This window comes from Ornithorhynchus anatinus, chromosome X1, assembly GCF_004115215.2.
Source record: "Ornithorhynchus anatinus isolate Pmale09 chromosome X1, mOrnAna1.pri.v4, whole genome shotgun sequence".
In the NCBI taxonomy this organism is placed as follows: domain Eukaryota; kingdom Metazoa; phylum Chordata; class Mammalia; order Monotremata; family Ornithorhynchidae; genus Ornithorhynchus; species Ornithorhynchus anatinus.
This window is the reverse complement of record NC_041749.1, coordinates 16,877,531-16,898,477: the sequence shown is the minus strand read 5'-3', so window position 1 is coordinate 16,898,477 and position 20,947 is coordinate 16,877,531. Positions and strand designations below refer to the sequence as shown.

Here is a 20,947-nt window from a genome sequence, read left to right as displayed (position 1 = left end):
GAAAGAAGGCCAGGGAGTCAGAGGGCCTGGATTCTAATCCTGGCTCAGTTGCTTACCTGCTGCATGACCTTGAGCGAATCATTTAACTTCTGTGCTTCAGTTTCCTCATCTGCAAATTGGGTGTTCCAAACCTGATCTCCTTATTAGACTGTGAGCCCCGTGTGGGACCTGAATATCTTGTACCGGCCCCAGCACTTAATTACAGTATTTGACACATAAGTGTTTAACAAATGCTGCAATTATTACTGTGAATGGAAAAACATTCAGTAGACCTGACTCCAAGTCAGAGCTGTACAGGCCAGATCTCATTATGTTCCCTAGGTTTAGGCTTGTCGATAATCACCTTTTGGGTGTCAACCTCGAGCCAAATGAGCACTCAAAAAAACATAGTTGTCTTCTAGCTCTCCCACGTTCAGGAAAACATACAGGGTAGTAATTCTGGCTCCTTGCCGTGCTGTACCCAGACAGAAGTGTGTTGTCAGAAGAATGTTCCCAATTCTGCCCTTGCCTACTAACCAGAAAACTTTCTTTATTTTTATGGTATTTGTTAAGCCCTTACTATGTGGTAGGCACTGTTCTAAGCGCTCGCGTAAATACAAGGTAATCAGGTTGGATACAGTCACTGTCCCACATAGGACTCACAGTCTTAATCCCCGTTTTTCAGATGATGTAACTGAGGCACAGAATAGCTAAGTAACATGCCCAAGGTAACACAGCAGACAGGTGGTGGAGCTGGGATTAGAAACCAAGTCCTCTGACTCCCAGGCTCATGCTCTTTCCACAAGGTCACACGACTTCTCCATGATTGTAGTGAAAATATGAATTATAGAAAAGCTGTCTGTATTTCTCTGGTTTTGGTAGTGAAAATGTCAAATGGGATACAGGCACAAAGCTTTTTTCTAAAGTATAGATTTCATTCTTTTCCGCCTCTGTGAGGTCTAACACTTTCATGGAAAGAAAAGTCCATTCTGGTGCTTTTCCCAGAACTCTGTTGGTTGCTTCCAAGTAACTTGTGATTATTGTCTAGAGGGGTTAGAAATTGATTTTGTGATTTGTTCTAGTCCCTTCCCCGGCACCAGTGTTCATCTCACTGGCCTGTAACTAACAGGGTCATCCTTCCCCCGCTAGTAATATTAAATATTTAACAGTTAGGATATTTTGAAAGCACTTAACTGTGTTCCAGGCACTGCTAGGAATTACTCCCTGTTTGGTTTATGTCCTTTTCATTTTCTGAATGAGAAGTGAACGGATGGTGCTCTTCCTCACCATCTCCTGGAAAATTGGAAACTCCAGCAGCCTCGCTGTATTGTGAGTTTCAGTTTTTGAAAAATTACCTGCCAGTTACTTCTGCAAATAGGAGAATTTGTGGTTTTGGTTAATCACGCAGGCACACAGAAGATGAATTTTTAAAGAACTTGAAAACTCTCAAGTGGAGAAAATGTAAGCAAACTCATGGACACTGTTCTGCAGTTAGTTGACTGAAAACAGAAATTCTGCTTCCGTTTCTACTTAGTAATAATTGTGGTATTTCTTAAGCGCTTACTGTTAAACTTACGGGTGCTTGCCGTACTAAGCGTTGGGGTGGATACAAGCAAATCAGGTTGGACACTGTCCCTGTCCCACATAGGGCTCACGGTCTCAATCCCAATTTTACAGGTGAGGTAACTGAGGCACAGAGGAGTGAAGCGACTTGCCCAAGGCCACACATCAGACAAGTGACAGACCCATAATTAGATTGACTTCTGACCCATGTGACCATGGGCTAGAAACTTAATCCAGCCACATATATCGCCGAGGCCGAACAGCCCCCTCAAAGTGCCCTGGGATCACCCCTTACCTCTGTTAGTGGAGACCATTTGGGTACTGAGGCGGTCTCTGGGATTCGGGCTTACTCCTACGGAAAACACGGGTTAATTCTGGGCTCTCAAGTCTTCCCCGAGGTCGAAGGTAATCCCTGGCACAGCCCATAACTCCTCTTCTTGCCAAATACTAGCTACATATATGTATGGTGTATTTGGAAATATTTGAAATTGCTGAGCAAAGGAATCAGGCTGCAGGAAACTTCAAATTTGTTCAAAAAAAAAAAATGGGCCATGGGGCACACGTGGGAATTATACGTTTGTTTATCTTGATGGGTTAGAAAGGTGGACCAGGGATGTGGGCTTACCGTTTAGTTGGAGGAATTTCGTCTACTGATAAAAGGGAGTTTAGTAGAATTGGGAAAAGGTGTAACCTTCCTTTTAGAAGTAAAAGTTCTTCCTCTAAGATGGTCTAGATATAGTCCTGCCTGATTTCCAGGCAGTAGCGTTTTCATGCTCTCTGCTCCAGGCCCGGCGGTAGGACTGCCGCTGCTGCTCAGAGTTGGATGTACCCATTGTAGTGACGGCGGTGACCAGGCCGAGGTGAGGATGGATATTCAGGAGAGAGCAGCAGAGATTGAGCCCGGGCCAGGACCTGTGGGTGCCTCACGAATCAGACAGTCTGCCCGTTGGGCCCCAGGCGTCGAGCTGCCAAGCTCGGTCCTGTATCTCAGTATCTATCATCTCTTGGCTTGTGCCCGAGGCCGTGTTGATCGGCGGGATATCATTCCGAAATGCCAGTCTGACCGCGTTACTGCCCTTCCCCCGGACCTTGAGGAACTCCCATAAAACAGAATTGACCTCAAGGCTCTTGGGCTGCTGCACCTCAGCTTGTGCCTACCATTTTGCCCAGCTGAATTTAGCTGACCCTCCTTCCTCAGCTCCTCTCCAACCAGTGGCTCATGCCACTGCTCAGTTAAGCTCACATCTCCTCCAAGAGGCCTTCCCAGATGAAGCCCTCTTTTCCTCCACTCCCTCTCCCTTCTGGGTCGTCTCTGCACTTGGGGATCTCTGACCTTTGGGCACATGGTCACCCTCAGCCCCCCAGGACTCGTGTGCATATCTAACAACTATATAATATAAATTCTTTTTTCTATTAATGTCTGTCAACCCCTGCTGGACTGTAAGCTCACTGTGGCCAGGAAGTGTCTACCAACTCTGTAGTGTTATACTCCCCCAAGCGCTTAGTACAGCGCTCTGCAAACAGCGCTCAGTAAATGCCATTGCTGCTGCTGATAATGCCACTCCCTCTGCCCGGAATGCTTTTCTCAGTCCTGCATTTTTGGCGGGCTTTCAATAAATCACTGCCAACCCCTAATGGCACTTTTCTAGAAAAAAGTTCGAACTGTTTCATCATTGTCTAAAAGGGTCTGGGTGAGATTGCCAAATATTAGATTGCAATATTGGGATTCTTAAGTGAATTTACCTTGCTTACTATAGTGATGATTAGCTTCCCCATGAGCCCGTAACAGTGTTATGAGAAAGTTGGCAGAAGGGCAGGCTTCTTCCCTCTTCTTCCTTCATTTCCTCCTTTCCCAGCTTACTTTTTGCTCCAAAAAGTAATTGTCTTAAGGATTTTGTCACTTGAGAGAGATGCGTTTGAATTGGCTGTCTTCTGATCTTCTTTTTTTTTTTTGAAAGAAAAATTGGCTAGTAGAGGTGAAGATAGGGATTTTTAAAGTTAAATATATCCACTCTAAAGTTATTCTGCAGAAGGAAAATTCCATACCAATTTAAATGTGTGACTCTAAAACCCTTAGCTTAACTGTGGACACTCAGGTCTTTCATAACACATTTCTACTGGCTTGTTTTGGGTAGAATTCTGTGTGAGGGCTTTTTGAAGGGGGAGGGCGGGGGATTGTATATTTGCTAATGTGCCAGACACTGTACTGCGTGCTGGGGTAGATACAAGCTAATCAGGTTGGAAACATTTGCTGGCCCTCGCGGGGCTCACATTCTAAATTGAACGGGAAAGGATTCAACCCTCATTTTACAGATGAGGAAACTGAGTCACAGAGAAGTTAAGTGACTTGCCCAAGGTCACACAGACAAGTGGCGGAACTGGAGATTAGCACTCGGGTTCCTTGCTCTTTCCACTAGGCCACGCTGCTTCGCATGCTGTTGGGGAATTAGAAACTTTTACCGAGAACACGTTCTCTCTGGATAAAAAGCCACATGATAATCACAGAAATGGTTGGACTCTTGTGCATGGTTTCAGTCAGAGTGAACATAAACCTCTGCATAATTGGAGAACTGAATAACGGTTTTCAGTGTCTCCCTTCTGGGCAGTTGTCTACAGTTGGTATGTCTTTCTCTTTTCCCCTGCATCAAAGCTAGGATGGGCATGAATGATTTCCACCCTCAGCCCCTGCCCCAGCATTTCACCTTCACAATTTAAAATTAGTTAAAATACCAGAGGAGGGGTTACACACTAGATGCACAGTTAGTGCAGTGTGCTCATTTTGCTTCTATCGTAAATGCATTTATTGACAACCGTAGGTCTTCCCTTAGCAGGGAAAATTATTCCAAAATATGATTTGAGAGTCTTCTAAATTAGACCAGTAGAATCTCCTTCAAGTTATTGGCAAATGCAGCTCAGCAATGTTTCACAAACGTTGGGTGTGGCTTTCTGGCAAAGTATCCTCTAGAGCCATGTCAGCATTCTGACAACGACTTTAGTCAAGGTTCGCTTCACCTTGTGTCTCATTCCATCCCCATTATGACTTTGTGCCCTACCTACCCCTTCCTGTCATCTCCCTTTCCAAGTTCCCACCTTGGGAAGATAAATAAACTGAAACTTGGACAAAAGCCTGATTTGGTTCAATCAGTGAGTAATATTTATTGGACACCTACCATGTGCAGAGCACTGTACTAAGTCCTTGGCAGAGTACAAGAGATTTAGTCGATATGAATCCTGCCCTCATGGAGTTAAAAATCTAGTGGAAGAGCCAGGCACCTAAATAAGTTACAGATAAGAGCAAATAATAGTGTATAAACATAAGTGCGATGGTGGGGGGTAGGTGAGAATCCATGTGCTTGGGTGGCATGGAAACATTGAAGTTATTGAATACAGTGCTCTTCACTCTGTAAGCGCTCAATAAATACGATTGATTGAAGTGGCAAGGGGGATACAAAGTGGAGAGATAAATGAATCAGGGAAGTAAATTACTGGGTGGGTGTAAAAAGCCAGGTGTTTCTGTTGTTATCGCATTCTAATAATAATAATAATAATACTTGTTAAGTGCTTACTATGTGCCATGCACAGTTTTAAGCACTGGGGTAGATACAAGTTATTCAGGTTGGACACAGTCCCTGTCCCACATAGGGCTCACTCTTAATCCCAGTTTTTTTACAGATGAGGTAACTGAAGCACAGAGAAGTTAATTGACTTCACAGAGGTCACAGAGCAGACATGTAGCAGAACCAGGATTAGAACCCAGGTCCTTCTGACTCCCAGGCTACTGCTGTATCCACTAAGCCCTGCTACTTTTGACTGGTGAGAGTGCAAGGCTTGTTGTTAAGGGATGTTGTCCTTGCTCTTGGCTTAGATGATGTGTTCATTCGTATTTGTTGAGCGCTTACTGGGTGCAGAGCACTGTACTAAGCGCTTGGAATGTACAATTCGGCAACAGATTCACGACCCGGTTAGAACAAGCACTTCCTGCTCTGGGCAAAATAGCTGAAACACCGTAAATATTAAAGGTGCTCTTTTTTTGACCAGACTACTCGACTTCAAGTTTTGATACAAGCCTCAAGAATCTCTTGGCTCATCGGACAACTTGACATTGTCTTCCAAACCTGCTGAATCCAGGTGCTTGTAACCTGACATGACATGCTTTCTCTAGCCCAACGGCTTATGACTCTTTGGGTGGAGCAAGCGTTCTCTCCAGATCTCGGCTCCGGTCTTGGTAGTTTGTTGAAAGGAGCCAGCTCTAGCTCTGTAAAAGCGGGTGTTCCCCATGCTTCCCCATGCCGTTTCCTTCCTATCCTCCTCCCTTACCATCCCCCCTCCCCGCCTGCCTGCCTCTTCATATGGGTGCAGCCCTTGGCCTTGTTTTATCCCTCTTTTCCTTTCAAAAGGCCTAAATCAGGGCTCTCCTGGGTTGGAGAAATTAAGTGGTTAAAATTTAGTGTTGTAGCTTTAACCGTCTGCTCCCACCTCCGGTGGAACAGACAAAGGGTTAGAGGAGAGAAGCAGCCCAACAAAATTCAAAGAGCTTTTGGAAAAACGGTCAAGCTTGGCCACACTTTCAACACTGAGTCGGGGAAAACCTTTTTCTCAAAATTTCAGGGTGTTACTGTTGCCTCGTAATCGATTCGTTCTTATTTCTGTTATAGTCTACTCTCCCATACGCTTAGTACAGTGCTCGGTGCTCATGAGCCTGACCCTCGGGTACATCTTCTTCTCAGTATTTAGTAATACAGATACATAATCTCATCCAGGTGACCAGATTTTGGTGAAAACTCAGTTGCTTTTTCTGAGACTTATTTTTAATTGTGGTTTTGTCTACCCATCCACCTCACTAATCAGGGTTCGTTTTTCAGGGAAAACTCATTTCCATCTTGGCTTGTAAATTAATTCCCATGTTAAAAATTCTTTGGGATTTTTTACTTCATTCTCCCAAAATGGTATTGTTGCTATGTTAAATGTAAGGTATGTGTAACCAAATTTCCTTCCTCAGATGCTACTTTACTACCATTTTCTGATAGTCCTATTTAGTCTCTACCCTCCAGCATGCAATATAGCAAATAAAAATATTTATCCATCTAACCTTATTCTCTCAGCAAAGATCCGCGGTCAGCTGGCAAGATTGCCTCCTAGGGGAGGGCATTATGGAAAGGAAGAAGCCTTCAGGAGGTCTACTGTAGACTGTAAGCCTTTTGTGGGCAGTGAACGTCTATCAGTTGTCGTATTCTTCCAAGTGCATAGAGCAGTGCTCTGCACAAAGTAAATGCCCCTTAAATACCATTAATTGATTCAGGGATGCAACTGTACTCTAGCAGCTCCAGAAGCAACATGTCCTAGTGGAAAAACCACAGGCCTGGGAGTCAGAGGACTGGCTTTGAGTGCCGGCTCTTCCAGTTGCTTGCTGTGTGACCTTAAGCAAGTCACTTAACTTCTCTGTGTCTGTTTCCTCAGCTCCCAACTGGGGGTTCAATACCTGTTCTCCCTCCTACTTAGACTGTGAGCCCCCAGTGGGACATGGACTATCTCCAACTTAAGTTGTTCTTTCCCCAGCACTTAGAGCAGTGTTTGACATATAGTAATCGCTTAACAGATACCATTAAAAAAAAACTTAAGGGTTAGGGTGCCAGCGGCCCAGTAGAATTTGTCCTCAGCGAGCAAGTATTGGTAAACTTAATGGCTGGTCAGAACTTCAGCAGCTAGGGATGAGCTTAAAATTTGAGAACCAAGGGTAAATAGGCACTCCAAATCTCATATTTACAAGGAGGAGGATATTATTTAAACTCAGTCAGCCACTATTCATTTGTCTCCAAGACACTTAGGGGTGTAGGTCACTGAACAGAGCAAAGGCAAGAGAAGAGAATGAGTAAGCATATTGTTGTCTTGAACTTTGTACACCTGAGTAATTCACCTAATTTTTATGTGCCTTAGTTTCTCACCTAAAAGAAAATGGAATGTTACCATCATACTGAACAAAAGCTTGTAAATGATTATAATGCACTTTTAAGGGCAAAATATACTGTATCGTTGGTACTAAAACCTCGTCCTGGAATGTGTGTTTGGTGGGGGGGGAGAGCGCCTGTGTCTGCGCAAAAGACTTTGTTCTTGGGAGTGCAAGAAGCCAATAAAATCTACAAAACAGAACTGCTGATAGAGGATAGTTGGGCTGGTAGAGACTGATCAAATTCGTCATTTCTCCATTGCCCCGTGCACTTCCCACCGCCTCTTCCCACATCCATTTTTTTCCCAAGTTCAGTTCCAGGGACCGAACCTGCCACCCTGTTGATATTATTGTCTTCCGTTTTTCAAACCGAAGCCGGGCCTGCATTAGGGTCCTCCAAGAAGTCAGATCGGACTCTTCACTTTATCCCCATTTCCCAGCTCTAAATGTTCTAAAGCCCTTTGAGGAGGTCAGGAAAAAACTGGGAGGCAGTTTGTCATCTCTTCGTCACGCAACTGCCTCCAGGATTTTTCCCACCCCTTCATGGAAGCCTTACCTGGCTAATTAAACAATTTATTTCCCTGACCCCATTCTGCTTTATGTGATACTTCATGGCTTCCCTATCACTCACTACTGTGCAGTATCGGTTTTCTGCTAAACATGTTAACACTTTTTTTTTTAATAATTTCACACCGCTATATGGCATTTGCTCTGTCGTGGAGCTCGTACACTTTCATAACTGGCAAACACTAATGGTCCAATCTTTCAATCAGTGGTATTTATTGAGCACTTAGAGTGCACAGAACACTGTTCTAAAGCTCTTGGAAGAGTGCAGTACAGTCAGATCGGTAGACATGATCCCTGACCAAAAGGAGCTAACATTGCAGTCTGGGGTAGGATTCAGAAGACATGCTTAGAGTGTAAGCCACATTAGAATGCTCAGCTAATCATCAAAAATGGGAAACACCAAAAGGAAATGAATGGGGCAGTAGTAGGTCAAAGTTCTTAGAAAAGAGTTGACTTCAAATGGCGGAATTTGGTTCTTAGGGTGCAAAGATAATTTAACAATACTATTTTTGCTTTCTTTCAGGTGGTATGGCCAGGAAAAGGACTACAATGTTCTAGTCATGGATCTTCTTGGACCCAGCCTTGAAGACCTTTTCAATTTCTGTTCCCGCAGGTTCACAATGAAAACAGTACTTATGTTAGCTGACCAGGTATGTTGGGTTGAGTGAAGTAGTGTAAGCAAGTTCAGGTGAACAGCAGCGAACATTCTCAGTAGTCCAGCAATGTGTCATTCATTCCTGGGCCGCCTCTGCTGTAGTGATTGGGTCCCTGTGAATTGCTGAGGATATGATCAGTCCCCTTCTGTCAGTAAATGTGCAGCCAGCCAGATCTTTCAGGGTACTTTACTCTTGAGACATTGGAAATTTACCAGTAAGGAGTTGGTTGGCGCAGATATCTTTAATGTTAGTCTTGAACCTGATACTTTGGCTAAAGTACTGCACTAATTCATAGTGATGTCTTTGTGAGATTTTTCTTCTGTGTTTGCATTATTCTACCGACTAACTTTGGTAGTGTGTGAGTACCTCTGTACTTATGTAATAGTCCATCGTTTTAAAAGTTCTGTCGATGGCTACAGAGTAGCGTCAAATTTGGAGTTTTAAAGATTTTGAGGTTTTTGTGACTCCTTTCACGTGGGCTGAAAATGTGTCACGTGGCCCTTGTGAGCGGGGAATGTGTCCACCAACTCTGTTGTACCGTACTCTCCCAAGGGCTTAGTAGAGTGCTCTGCACCCATTAAGCGCTCAGTAAATACCACTAATTGAATAATCCAAACCTGACCAAAGCCAGTGCCCAACTCTGTAGGTTGAGTACACAAGACCAGGCCTGTTATAATAAGTACACCCAGGTGAACTCCAAACACCTTCACAGGAAAATCTCAGGCCAGATGTCACTGTCTATTAGTGGTAGTCACATACTGGCTATTGATTTGCTAGGTTCCCGTAAGACCGGGGTGAAAATATTCCATGATTATCCTAGCTAGTATTAGTTGCGGGAAAGAGAATCATTTAGTCAGTCATATTTATTGAGCGCTTATTGTGTGCAAGAGTACTCTACTAAGCACTCGGGAGAGTACAGTATGACAGAGTTCGTAGACACATTCTCTGCCCGCACAGAAATCCCTCCCATCAAGTTCCTCTGATCTTCCTACACTTCTGTTCTAGGAGCAGCAACCTATACTTTTTTTTTTTTTGCTGCCAGTACAATTTCTTACCTCCTTTAAAGACTTTATATAAAGCAAAGTTATAATTTGAATTTTAGCGCCACCTGATTTTTGAAGGGTAGAACTCAATAAGGTGGGGCCTGCTGATTTTATATTTCAAAACCGGCAGGTTTCACTTGGAATTTTAGTGAATCCCAAGTATTTGGAAATGGGTTTCATTTATTCCTCACCAGATTCCCAATTCAGTTTTCCAAGTATTGAGGTAAGTAATTACAGCCCACCTGGGTTTAGAGTGATCTGTTGATTAGATCTATAAAGATTGCCCGATTCACAGACGGTTTGGGCCGGAAAAATGTTTTCCCAAACAATCCCTCTCCAGTCAGAAATCAGCTTTTTTTGGAAACCCCGTCTTTTATTTGATTTCATGTCTAGCAATTGTGCCTTCCTCCCACGATCCCTCTCTCTGTTAATAGCTCTGGTTTGTATAGGATGGTAGGTAGTGTGGCCTTGGGATAATCATCTGGGCCACCATTCCATGTGTGACTCCCTAGGGTAGAATGGGCTAGGACAGAGGTGGTGGGGCAAGGGGTAAGTTTTCACCACCCTGGTACTAGAGATACAAATGTGAGGAAGTTGACCTAGTGTTTCCAAGTGGTCACCCAATAGGCCTGATGCTCCCAGGGTTGGGGTGGGGTGAGGATGCTCAGAGAACAACCCAGGTAGTCGGAACAAGGAGCATAGTAGAAAGAAGGGACCGAGACACTGGTGAAGTGAGCCCCAGTCAAGAAGAAGAGAAACAAGGACAAGATGAAGTTATGATCAAATGGGAGAGGAGAAAGAGAACTATTAGGAAAACGAGGAGGACCTGAAATAGAACAAGACCGGTGAAAAAGTAAAATTAGTAGGCACACACAACACAGCCAATGAGGTCAGAAGGATTTAGGTAGCATAACAAATGTCGGAGTGCTGGAGGAAGACAAAATATCAGGGATCTACAACCAGGCTGCATCCTTTGTATCATGGCTTGCATTTTCCTAGAGATATGCGTGCAGTTAGGGTCTCTTCTGGGACCACACCCTCCACAACAGCTGAGCACTACAGGTAATTATTTAATCCGCCCCCCCCCCCCACCCTCCCTTTACCGCGGGTGAGGTGGAGGGAGAAAAGGACAGCGGGAAACTGATTTTTCCTGTCATTAGCGGCCTTAACTTCATGGTCAGGCATAACTGTGCTGTAGTCACTCAACAAATAGTGCAGATCGTAACCCGGAGCACGCTGGTATAAGGTACATTTTAGAACAATGGGTCGCCATGGTGACAGAACAAAAACATTACCAACTCTAAAAATTTACTAGTTAGCATTCCCGCCCCCAGCAAGTGGGCTGGTAAATTAAATAAGCAAAATGAACATATTCTTTCAACTAACCCAGCAATTCTCTTTTGCCCAGAAAGGTGTTTGAGCGTTTACTGTGTGCAGAGCACTGTATTAAGCTCTTGGGAAAGGACAATATAGCAGAGTTGGTAGACATGTTCCCTGCCCACAGCAAGCTTACAAACTAGAGACAACTACAGTCTGCAGGCTACTTGGTCTATCGGTGTAACATGCTCCAGAGAAATGGCATTCTGAAATGCAGTGAAACTGAATAAACTTAGAAAGGGAGCTGGCTAGAATGAGAAGTCTCGAAATGACCCCAGTATAAAAATTGGCAGGAATTTGTGGACTGGCTTTTTGGATTGATTTTCTTCCCCCTATGAAGACTGCTTTACAAGTATGGTGATGTCTACCCTCTGTGCTAAGAACTAAACAGGATAATTTGGGGGAAAAAATTTTAGTGGGAAATTTGGACAGCGTGCCCTTTTCTCTGAATTTAGCGTTCAAAAACTTGGAAGGCGAGGAGGACTGTGTGAGTGGAACAAAAGATGAAGACTCTTTGAAGTGTAGGCATTTCCATACATTCAGTACAACCAACAAAAATAAGAGGCAGATGAGTGGAGGAAGCATAGAAATAAAAGAAAATGTCTGGAGGACAGTTAAATGTATTTAGCAGCTCAGGTGAAAGCAAAAGACTTGCTCTTGTGAGACAAAAGGGCAGAAAATCTGGTAGGGAGATTCTAGTCTGTAAACTAGATGCAGAAAGTGGCACATTTTAATAATGAAAGGAAAGATAAAATAAGAGAGGAACAGCTTAGAAATATGGACTTAAAGCAGAGTTTATCAGACAAAGCAACAGACTTAAAGCCTGGGAATAGAAGAGAAAGAGGAAGATTTCTTGAAACCTGTGCAAGAGATTTTCAGTCTTTTTTAAATTCCTCTTGTGGTTTCGCATGACACCTTTCCCCTTTCATTCTTTCCGCTCCCCTCCCCTGCAATTTCTCATAATCCTAGCCCCCCCATCACATATGCATCCCTCACTCACCGGAACAGCAGTTGGAGCATGTTAGAAGAAAAACCATTCCTGCTACTGCTGACTCCACCAGGATGCCAGCTCCCACTGGACAGGCTACCCACAGTTCTTTTCTAAATGTTTGTCTCCACCTTTAGAGAGAAAGGTCTTTGTGGACAGGGTAAATGTCACTCCATTATTCTGTTACTCTCCAAGTGCCTAGCACTGCAGACCAAAGAAATAGACGCTCAATAAATGCTGCTTCTGCTCCAGCTTAACTGCTCCCTGCTGTGCTCCTGGTAGAATTGTGAACTTTGGGAATTTCCAGCTATGGCCCCATTGTCCTGCTCCCATTCCTATCCAAATGCTTGAAATGTTCTTATACACCTGCTGCATTTCTCCATTTCTTTTCTACCTGTTTCAAACAGGTTTCTGGCCTCTTCATTCCACTTGAGACTGCACTCTCTAAAGTCACCAGTGACGTCCTTACAACCAAGTCAGAGAGTCTCTACTCTGTCCCAGTGCTTCATGATGCCTCAGCTGTCTTGGTGACCACTTTGTGAACCACTCCCTAAAATCACCAGTAACCTCCTTATGAACCAAGTCATAGGGGTTCGATTCAGCTTAATCCTTCTTGGCCACTCAGATGATTTTGATATTTTACATAATTTGATATACTCCCTTCTTTTTGAAACCCTATCAGACCTCTATTTTGCAGACCCAGCATTCACCTGATTCTCCTCCTAGCCCCTTGGTCTTCTACTCCTCGTCTGTTGCTCACCCCCTTCCTGCAAGGGTCTATTCTTGGTCCCCTATGCTTTTTTCTCAACACCCATTCTCAGGGAACTCTTCCACTCAGATGGCCTCAGCTACCTCCTCTACAGAGACGATTTCCAGATCTCCCTCTCCAGCCCTGACATGTCATCTATCCTCCGATCTTGCTTCCGGGATCTCTCCACTTTAGATGTCCCTCTGGAACGTCAAACTTCAAATGTTCAATCGATCAGTGGTATTTATTGAGCAGTTGGGAGCATTGTACTGAGCATTTGGGAGAGTACAGAATAACAGAGTTGGTTGGCACATTCCCTGCCCACAAGGAGGCTAGAGGGAGCTTAACGAATTAGTCATCATCCCTGCTATACCCTTTCCAGCGCCAGTCTCCCAGAAGCCCCTAACCTTGCAATCCTCCTCAGCTCTTCAGTGTCTCAGCTCTCACACCGCGAAGTCCTGCCAGTTCTTCCTACACAGTATTTCCTACTAAACTTGCTACCACCTTGGCATAGGCTCATGTTATGTCTAGACTATTGTTTCCACTTGCTCCCCGGCCTCTCTGAATTTAGACTCCAGTCCCTCCTAGAGGACAATATTTAAATGTGGTTCCTGGCTGAAATCAATTATAGATTAGAGGAGGCCCTACAGAGTCAGTATATGTATCTGAGGGAAATGTGGGGGTGCGGAAATGCTGATGTGACAGATAAGGAGTGCGTTGGGTGGGTGCGTGAGAGGTTAATGCAATTTCAGAAGGACCTCGGTTGGGGAGAGTGGAGGATGACCAGATTTGAAGGGAAGGGCATTTCGGGCAGAAGGTAGGGCGTGAGCAAGAGGTCGGCAGTGAAAGAGATGAGAATAAGGCACAGCGAGTGGGTTGGCTTGATAAAAAATGAAACCTGAGCTGGGGTGTAGTGGGAGGGGGTGAAGAGAAGTAGGTGGATGGGGAGAGAATTTTTTGAGTACTTTAGTCAGTGGTCAGGTTCACCTGCTTGATGGGCAACCATTGGAGGATTTTGAAGAGTGGGGAGATTTTTATTATGTGGCAGTTGATTTTATGTATTTATTTTTAATAGTATTTAAGTGCTTTCTATGTGTCAGGCACTGTACTAAGCTCTGGGGTGGATACAAGCCAATCAGGTTGGAAACAGTCCCTGTCCCACATGGGACTCAGTCATAATCCCCATATTATAGATGAGGTAACTGAAGTCCAGAGAAGTTAAGCGACCTCCCCAAGGTCATACAGCAGCCAATCGGTGGAGCCAGGATTAGAACCCAGTGTGGCTGTGCTCTTACCACTAAGCCACACTGCTTCTCTCCACACAACTCCCAACACATCAAACTGACAACCATCTCTCGCACTTGGGTACCCTATACCCATTCTCAGTATGTGTATTTAGATATAATAAATTTTTCAGCCCATTATTGTAACTACATGATGTGTGTATATTTTTATGTCCACTTTCCCCATTGGAGCCTCAGCTCTGTCGGAGGTCCTTGTGGGCAGGAAAGTGTTTTCTCCTGCTATTGGACATTCCCTAACATTTTCTCTTATGCGCTCCTGCTGCTGCTGCTCTTCTGGCTGAGCTCACTGGAGTTCTCATCTCTTCAGGGAACCCAGAAAATTTCAGCCTTAAAGAGTGATCAGAAGAATGTGCGCAGTACTGTTTAGCTATGTAATGAGTTATGCTTTTGCAGAATGTAAATTCCTGTTGGGCAGAGGGGCCTTGCTCTTTGTATCCTTTCAATGCCTAGCAAAATTTGAGCCTTAGAATAGTCAACATTGTGCTTCCTTCTAGACTGTAGGCTCATGTCTGCTAATTCTGTTGTATTCTGCCCTCCCAAACACTTGGTACAGTGCTCAGCACATAGCGCTCGATAAATAACATCCATTGATTCCCCCCTAGCTCAGAATCTTGCTCAAAAGATACACGGAAGAGGATAGGTTGGGAGAGGTGTAAGAGAGGCAGTTACTGAAGCTTTGGGGGAAAATGGGTGGAGCGTAAGGGCAGTAGGATGAGTCGTTAACACTGAAGATCTTTTTGTTTAGCGTAATTGGCTACTGAGAGTGTTGGTTGCCAGGTTCCCTCACGTACCTAATTTGCATTAATGTTATTTTGATTAACTTCAAACCTACAACGTGCTTATGATCTTTGTCGGTAAGGTGCTAATAATGTGTTCCTGTTAACGCAATTCTGTTCTTTTTTGTTTTTACAGATGATCAGTAGAATTGAATATGTGCACACAAAGAATTTTATACACAGAGACATTAAACCAGATAACTTCCTAATGGGTATTGGGCGTCACTGTAATAAGGTTAGTCTAATGCTCTTTGCATGCAAGTTCAAAGAGTATAATACCTCCAAGAATTGCTCCCGTAAACTTTTAGCCTTTAAAACTAATTTGAGGAAACTTTGTTTTGCTTAAAAAGATTAAGCCAAATAGGCTAAATCTACTGTTAATGTTAGGACTTAAGATTTCCTTTTTTGGTTATATAAGTAGACGGTCTCCAACCCATCGAGCCACTGGGGCAATCTGCCTCCCCCATAGTTTAACCAACCAACCCAAAGCTGAATAGAGACACTTAATTGCTTATAATATTCACTGTTAACTGTTGTTTACATTAATCGCTTAGATAGTGAATGTCCCCGTATCATTTTCTGCTGAATGCTAAAATTGGATCTTAAGAATTTGACTCAGATATCGGGGACACAAAATGCGTTCACACCAGCATGGGAGCTCCTCACCCACCTGTCACCAAGTGTATTTAAGTTTGCTGACTGAATATTGCTGATAACCAGACCTCTTCAGCCACTGAGTCTGTGGATATGAGATTGTAGCTTCTGAGCCTGATGCAAAAGTTGTTAAACTCCCCCCCCCTCAAAAAAAGTCTATTGTGTATTTCACTGGTTCAGATGCCAAGTCGGATGGGTTCCTCTTTTTAGCAGTCTAGATAAGTGAAAGATCTTAAAGCAAAACTGTGTTCCTAAATTGGGATCTTTGAGAACTGTTCAGTTTAATTACATGGTGATAGGGTCACCAGTTATATGCATGATTTCAGTCAAAAATATGTAGTCCTTTAGAAGTTTTCTGGTCACTGATGAGACTTGAGTGAATTTGCTTAATTTTCCGTTTTTATGCTGAGCTCGGGCAGACAGGCAGCATTGGCACTACTGCACTAAGCATGCTGTTTTTTAATAGAAATTTTCAACTGCAGAATTAACTGCATACTTTTTTTCCCCCCTCCAATTGGAAACAAGATTCCCAATTGTTTTGTTATGCCATCAGAGTATGTTGGGTATTTTTAGGGTCTAGTTCTAAATGTTTACCTTTGTTTGCCTGTATGAATGCCAACTTGGAGCCATTAACATCAGCAGTGGTTGCTCATGTGAGGTGTTAATGTTTGGTCCGAAGGGGTGCAGGACTCACAGAAAGTTGGAGAGATTCAAGAGTTTTGTTGGAAAGCTGAGCTTCTAACAGTGAAACTTAGTCTTTTTGTAATTACTTGCTTTTAAACCTTCCTCATTCCCAAGTTTCATACTTTTATACTCTATAAAGCTCTATTTTCTCTGCTCTAAAGGAGCCAGGTGCTTAAATTTTCTGGCAAATCCTGGTCATACTAGTGGGAAAAAAAATTAACTTTTTTAAAAATAAATTTTTGTCAATTTCTGACTTTTTTTCCTTTTTTTGGCCATCGCGCTCCCTTCTCCTTTCCCCCTCACCCTTAATCCCTTACTTCCTACCTTGTCCAACACATTTCTGCACAGTCACACCGGGTTGCCATCGTGATACCACGTTTTACCTTAAAATGGAACCATGGCTTAGAAAATGCAGGCATTCTTTTTAGAAATAGCAGATTAGTCACCCTGACTGTAATGGGAAATCCAAATTGTCTGAAGATACTGAACTTTTTTTCAGTTGCCCCATTCCCTTTAGAACCGAAGGTAGCGACACCCATCAATCTAAGAGAATTCTAAGGATTAGCAGTGAGAGCACAACATTTTACTTCACCTGAGTGGAATTAAAGACCAGATATTTTGCTCTGTTACATTTTGAATCAATAGTTGCTCCTTTTGAGGAAGACTTGCTTCCAAATTTACTCTTTTGTTTCTCTATAGCTAGCAGCTAGGTTTTTAACATTCCCTATAGTGTAGAAGAAATACACCAGTTGTCCAAGACTGGAATTTGTTAATCTTGTTCCCATAGTTTTCTACCTTTAGAAAAAAAAATTGGTAAATAAATATGAACCAATTTGCTTTGGAAAATCATTCTGAATTCAATATTCAGGAGTGACTGCTCCTATCTTAAAGGTGAACTTGCACCTCTAGTAGTAAATCAGCCCTGCATGCTTATGAAAGTAAACTTTTAAGGTGACTAAATGCCTTCTACCTCTTCCTTACTGAAGATTTTTTTTTCTCCCCCTCAACTCTTGTTTTTGGGGGAAGGGCAGTATGAGGTACGGATTTCAAAGTCCCAAATTTCCTCTTGGAAATCAAGCCAAATGTCCCCGTTGCTATCCCTTTCAAAGGCAGCGGCACTCCACAGCGACACTTGAATTGGCCTTTTCTTCAGGAGTGTAATTTTCTGGAGCATGTGATTCAGTTGACTATTCGGAAAACTGAGAAGCTACTGTGCGTGCTGGAAGAAGGATGGCATTTGGCTACCCTGTTCTTTCTCGAATGCCTCGGTGTTGCCTGTCTGCGCCGGCCATTGTTGCAATGTGAGCAATACTGTTTGATGCACTGCCACCCTCTATTGTTTGTTCAGTGTTTAGAATCTCCAGTGGGGAAGAGGAAAAGAAGCATGACTGTTAGTACTTCTCAGGACCCATCTTTCTCAGGATTAAACCAGGTCTGAAACTGTCTCCTATTCCAACCTCAACCCCAAATTCATGTGCTGCTTTTTTTTTCCTCTCTCTCTCCCTTCGGTTTTTTATCTTTTAATCGTTTGGTTTGGTTTTAATTTCTGGAGAATGTAGGCCTTGCTCAAGCACCTCTTATGTTGGCATTATTCAGACATACTTGGCAAACATATAACATGACTAAGATGTTTTCTTGTGGCTTTTGCTTAAACTGCAAAATTTAGAGAGCGCGTTTACGTGAAGAGAACGAATGCTGTTGCACATCCCTCCAAAGGGACGCTTTTTCGTTGGGTTTTCAAGTGCCATGGTCGAGAGTATTCCCTGTTGAGTTTTAAGCAGTCGCCATCTACTTAAGAAAGATGGCGTGGGAGCGGCAGGATTGTTGGCGTGAGATATCTAGCGACTTGGATTCCTATTTTACCGGGTACCTGAAATACTTTGACTCCCGATCCCTGCCTTGCCCTTCCCGAAAATATCAGACGAGCTAAAATTGTTTCAGATGATGTGCTCCCAGAACTGAGTCGTCTTAAACTAAGACTGCCCCCTTCCTCTCTTTCTGCTTGGAGTATTTTTGCTTTCTCCCAGTATTACATGCTTGAGAATTTGCCTTGTCGTGACTTACTCAGTCACCCCAATGGGAACATTGCTCATCAAAGTTCATGGAGAACATGTTAGCCCTGATGCTGAGCATGTACAATAGAAGTTATATAATTGCCTTCTTTGGTGGTGACCAGTTAGGTAAGCTTGGGCAGGGAATGTCTGTTTATTGTTGTCCTGTACTCTCCCAAGCTCTTAGTACAGTGCTCCTCACACAGTAAGCACTCAAATAAATATGATGGAATGAGTGAATGCACTATTTCATTTAAGTATTTCATTGCAGGCGTGCATTCAGGGGTCCTTACTGTGGGAGCTACAGATTCGCTTTAGCCAGTCATTATTAACTGGCTCCTGATCGATAGCACTCATTTTCTGAAATACAAGGCAGACTTTTCTAAATCAATTTGTACCTTAAACTATACACTAAGGCATCAACTCGTGGTGATGCGTTCCTCTTTGAGGGCTCCCTAGTATTGCTGCTGGGCTTCTAAGTCATTTTTGTCGTCGTCTTTTCACTCCACACCATGTTGGTGTGGTGTGTGGCCCTGAAGAGGTCTGCCCCCCCCTCTGTTGAATGGGAAACCACTCTTTTGCCGGCAGACAAAATCTTCAGTAAATCAGATATATCTATTGAGCGCTTGCTGGATGCAGGGCACTGTACTAAGAGTCGGTAGACATGTTCCCTGCCCGTAAGGAGCTTACAGTCTAGAGTGGGAGAAGGTGACTCTTAGAAGAATGATTAACTTATTCATTGTGTGGATGTAGAGGTTCAACAAAATAATTGTCTTTCGACCGCCTGGTATCTAACCCACTTGGGCTGTCTTAGAACTGCACTGTTTTAGTAAAATTCAAGATCAGTCTTTGGAGAGAGCTCCTGAAGTATATCTTGTGTAGTGCTCTGGGATTCTTGGTCCTACCCAAGGCCCAAAAGTCTCTTTTTAAAATTGCTTGGATGTGACAAGTAGGTCAAGCTCAGGTGCCCTTTTCTTTTCAGAAAATAATTTACTCCTATAAATTTTCGTTTTTGGAAAGAGTGGAAAGAGGGGCAGTAAATGATAGTCCAGAGGTATCCCAGGAAGGAAATGTTGAACTTGCTGTGGTTCCCACATTTTAGTCTGTTTTTTTCATCTGGTTGCACTATTTTATTTATTTTTACAAATAAAACTTTTGCTCAACTTGTATAATGTGTTTTCATAAAGAAAGGGGGAACAGTTCTCTTTATTTTAAATCTGGTTAGAAGACTGACAGCGAGGTCAGGATCATTTCCACTTTTTAAGAGTGTATTTCAATTCGATGGAAATGTCAGCAGGGCAGGGTTTCCCCTCCCAGGTTCATGGAAGAAAAGAATTTCCTCTAGAGAATCCCGGGGTTTTTTTTTGTTGTTGTTCTTTTTTAAAGCAAGCTGTTGGTTATAATAATAATAATGTTGGTATTTGTTAAGCGCTTACTATGTGCCGAGCACTGTTCTAAGCGCTGGGGTAGACATAGGGGAATCAGGTTGTCCCACGTGGGGCTCACAGTCTTAATCCCCATTTTACAGATGAGGGAACTGAGGCACGGAGAAGTTAAGTGACTTGCCCACAGTCACACAGCCGACAAGTGGCAGAGCTGGGATTCGAACTCATGAGCCCTGACTCCAAAGCCCGTGCTCTTTCCACTGAGCCACGCTGTTTCTCCAAGCAACTGGTTATGAAAGTTGCTTTGTAACACAAGTCCTGCAGCACAACTATTCAGGCTTAGACTTGTAAGAAACAACCAGAAGAAAGTGGCTTCACAGTTTCTCCTTGCTCTCACTCATCCATATTGACCTGCTAAAGAAAGCAGCAATATAAAATGCTCCTTGGAGAAATATTTTTGCCTAGGATTCCTACAGATTATTTCTGAGGCTGGAGAGGTGGTGCCCTGAGGAAAATCCTCTCTAGGCCAGGGTGTTTTTAGTCCCTGCTTTGTTTCCCTTCCACCTTGAATCTGTTTGTTTGAACTTGGAAGTCCTAGTTTTGTATTGCTTAGAGAGCTTGACCTTCATTTATGTTGGTTTAATATTGGTGCATTCAGATAGTTTGCGAATGATGAACAGCTTTGAATGCTGCATTTGACCTTTTGCTCCCCTAAACATTTTTGTCACCCATAATCTGTGGTCTTTCCCTCCTTAAAAAAATGGGGAATGAGTTTATCCCAGGAGTTTGAAAGGTTTTAGATGTCCAAACATACTTTTAAAATACTGACATTCCTTGAAGAATAGTGCGAATTTAAAAAAAAAAAACATGTACTTTACTTAGGTCCTTTTAGTCTTCATTTGAGAACAAAACTGTTCTGAGGAGATAATCTTGCTGTGCCATGCTTGATCATTTGGAGTATGTGTTTGTATTCTTAATCATTACAAATACTTGGTTAAAATGTTGGTTAGAAATTAATCTCAACATGATATATTTGCCAGGCACTAGCTGCCACATTACATGCATAATGTCACCTTACATTAGTAAATGTAGTGCATGCTTCTGTAGACATGGTGTAATTTTTTGCCTGTAAAAATACTGGTTTCATATGGTAACAAATCTTCAGGTGTGATTTATTTGAAAGAATACAATGTTGTGTTGTTAAATGGGGCAAAAGGGGAAAAAAAGG

At 43.1% G+C, this 20,947-nt stretch overlaps 1 protein-coding gene across 4 annotated transcripts in view; it reads left to right on the top strand.

Annotated features, from left to right (window-relative positions):
- CSNK1A1 (casein kinase 1 alpha 1) overlaps window positions 1-20,947 on the top strand; it is a 58,227-nt gene that overhangs the window by 17,057 nt on the left and 20,223 nt on the right. For 3 of the 4 annotated variants that reach the window (XM_029051244.2, XM_029051242.2, XM_029051243.2), the window contains exons 3-5: window positions 8,577-8,703; window positions 15,082-15,180; window positions 17,632-17,715. In XM_029051244.2, the coding sequence (XP_028907077.1) occupies window positions 8,577-8,703; window positions 15,082-15,180; window positions 17,632-17,715 (310 nt within the window). The remainder of the gene's footprint in view (window positions 1-8,576; window positions 8,704-15,081; window positions 15,181-17,631; window positions 17,716-20,947) is intronic. The other variant, XM_029051245.2, reaches the window with a different exon arrangement.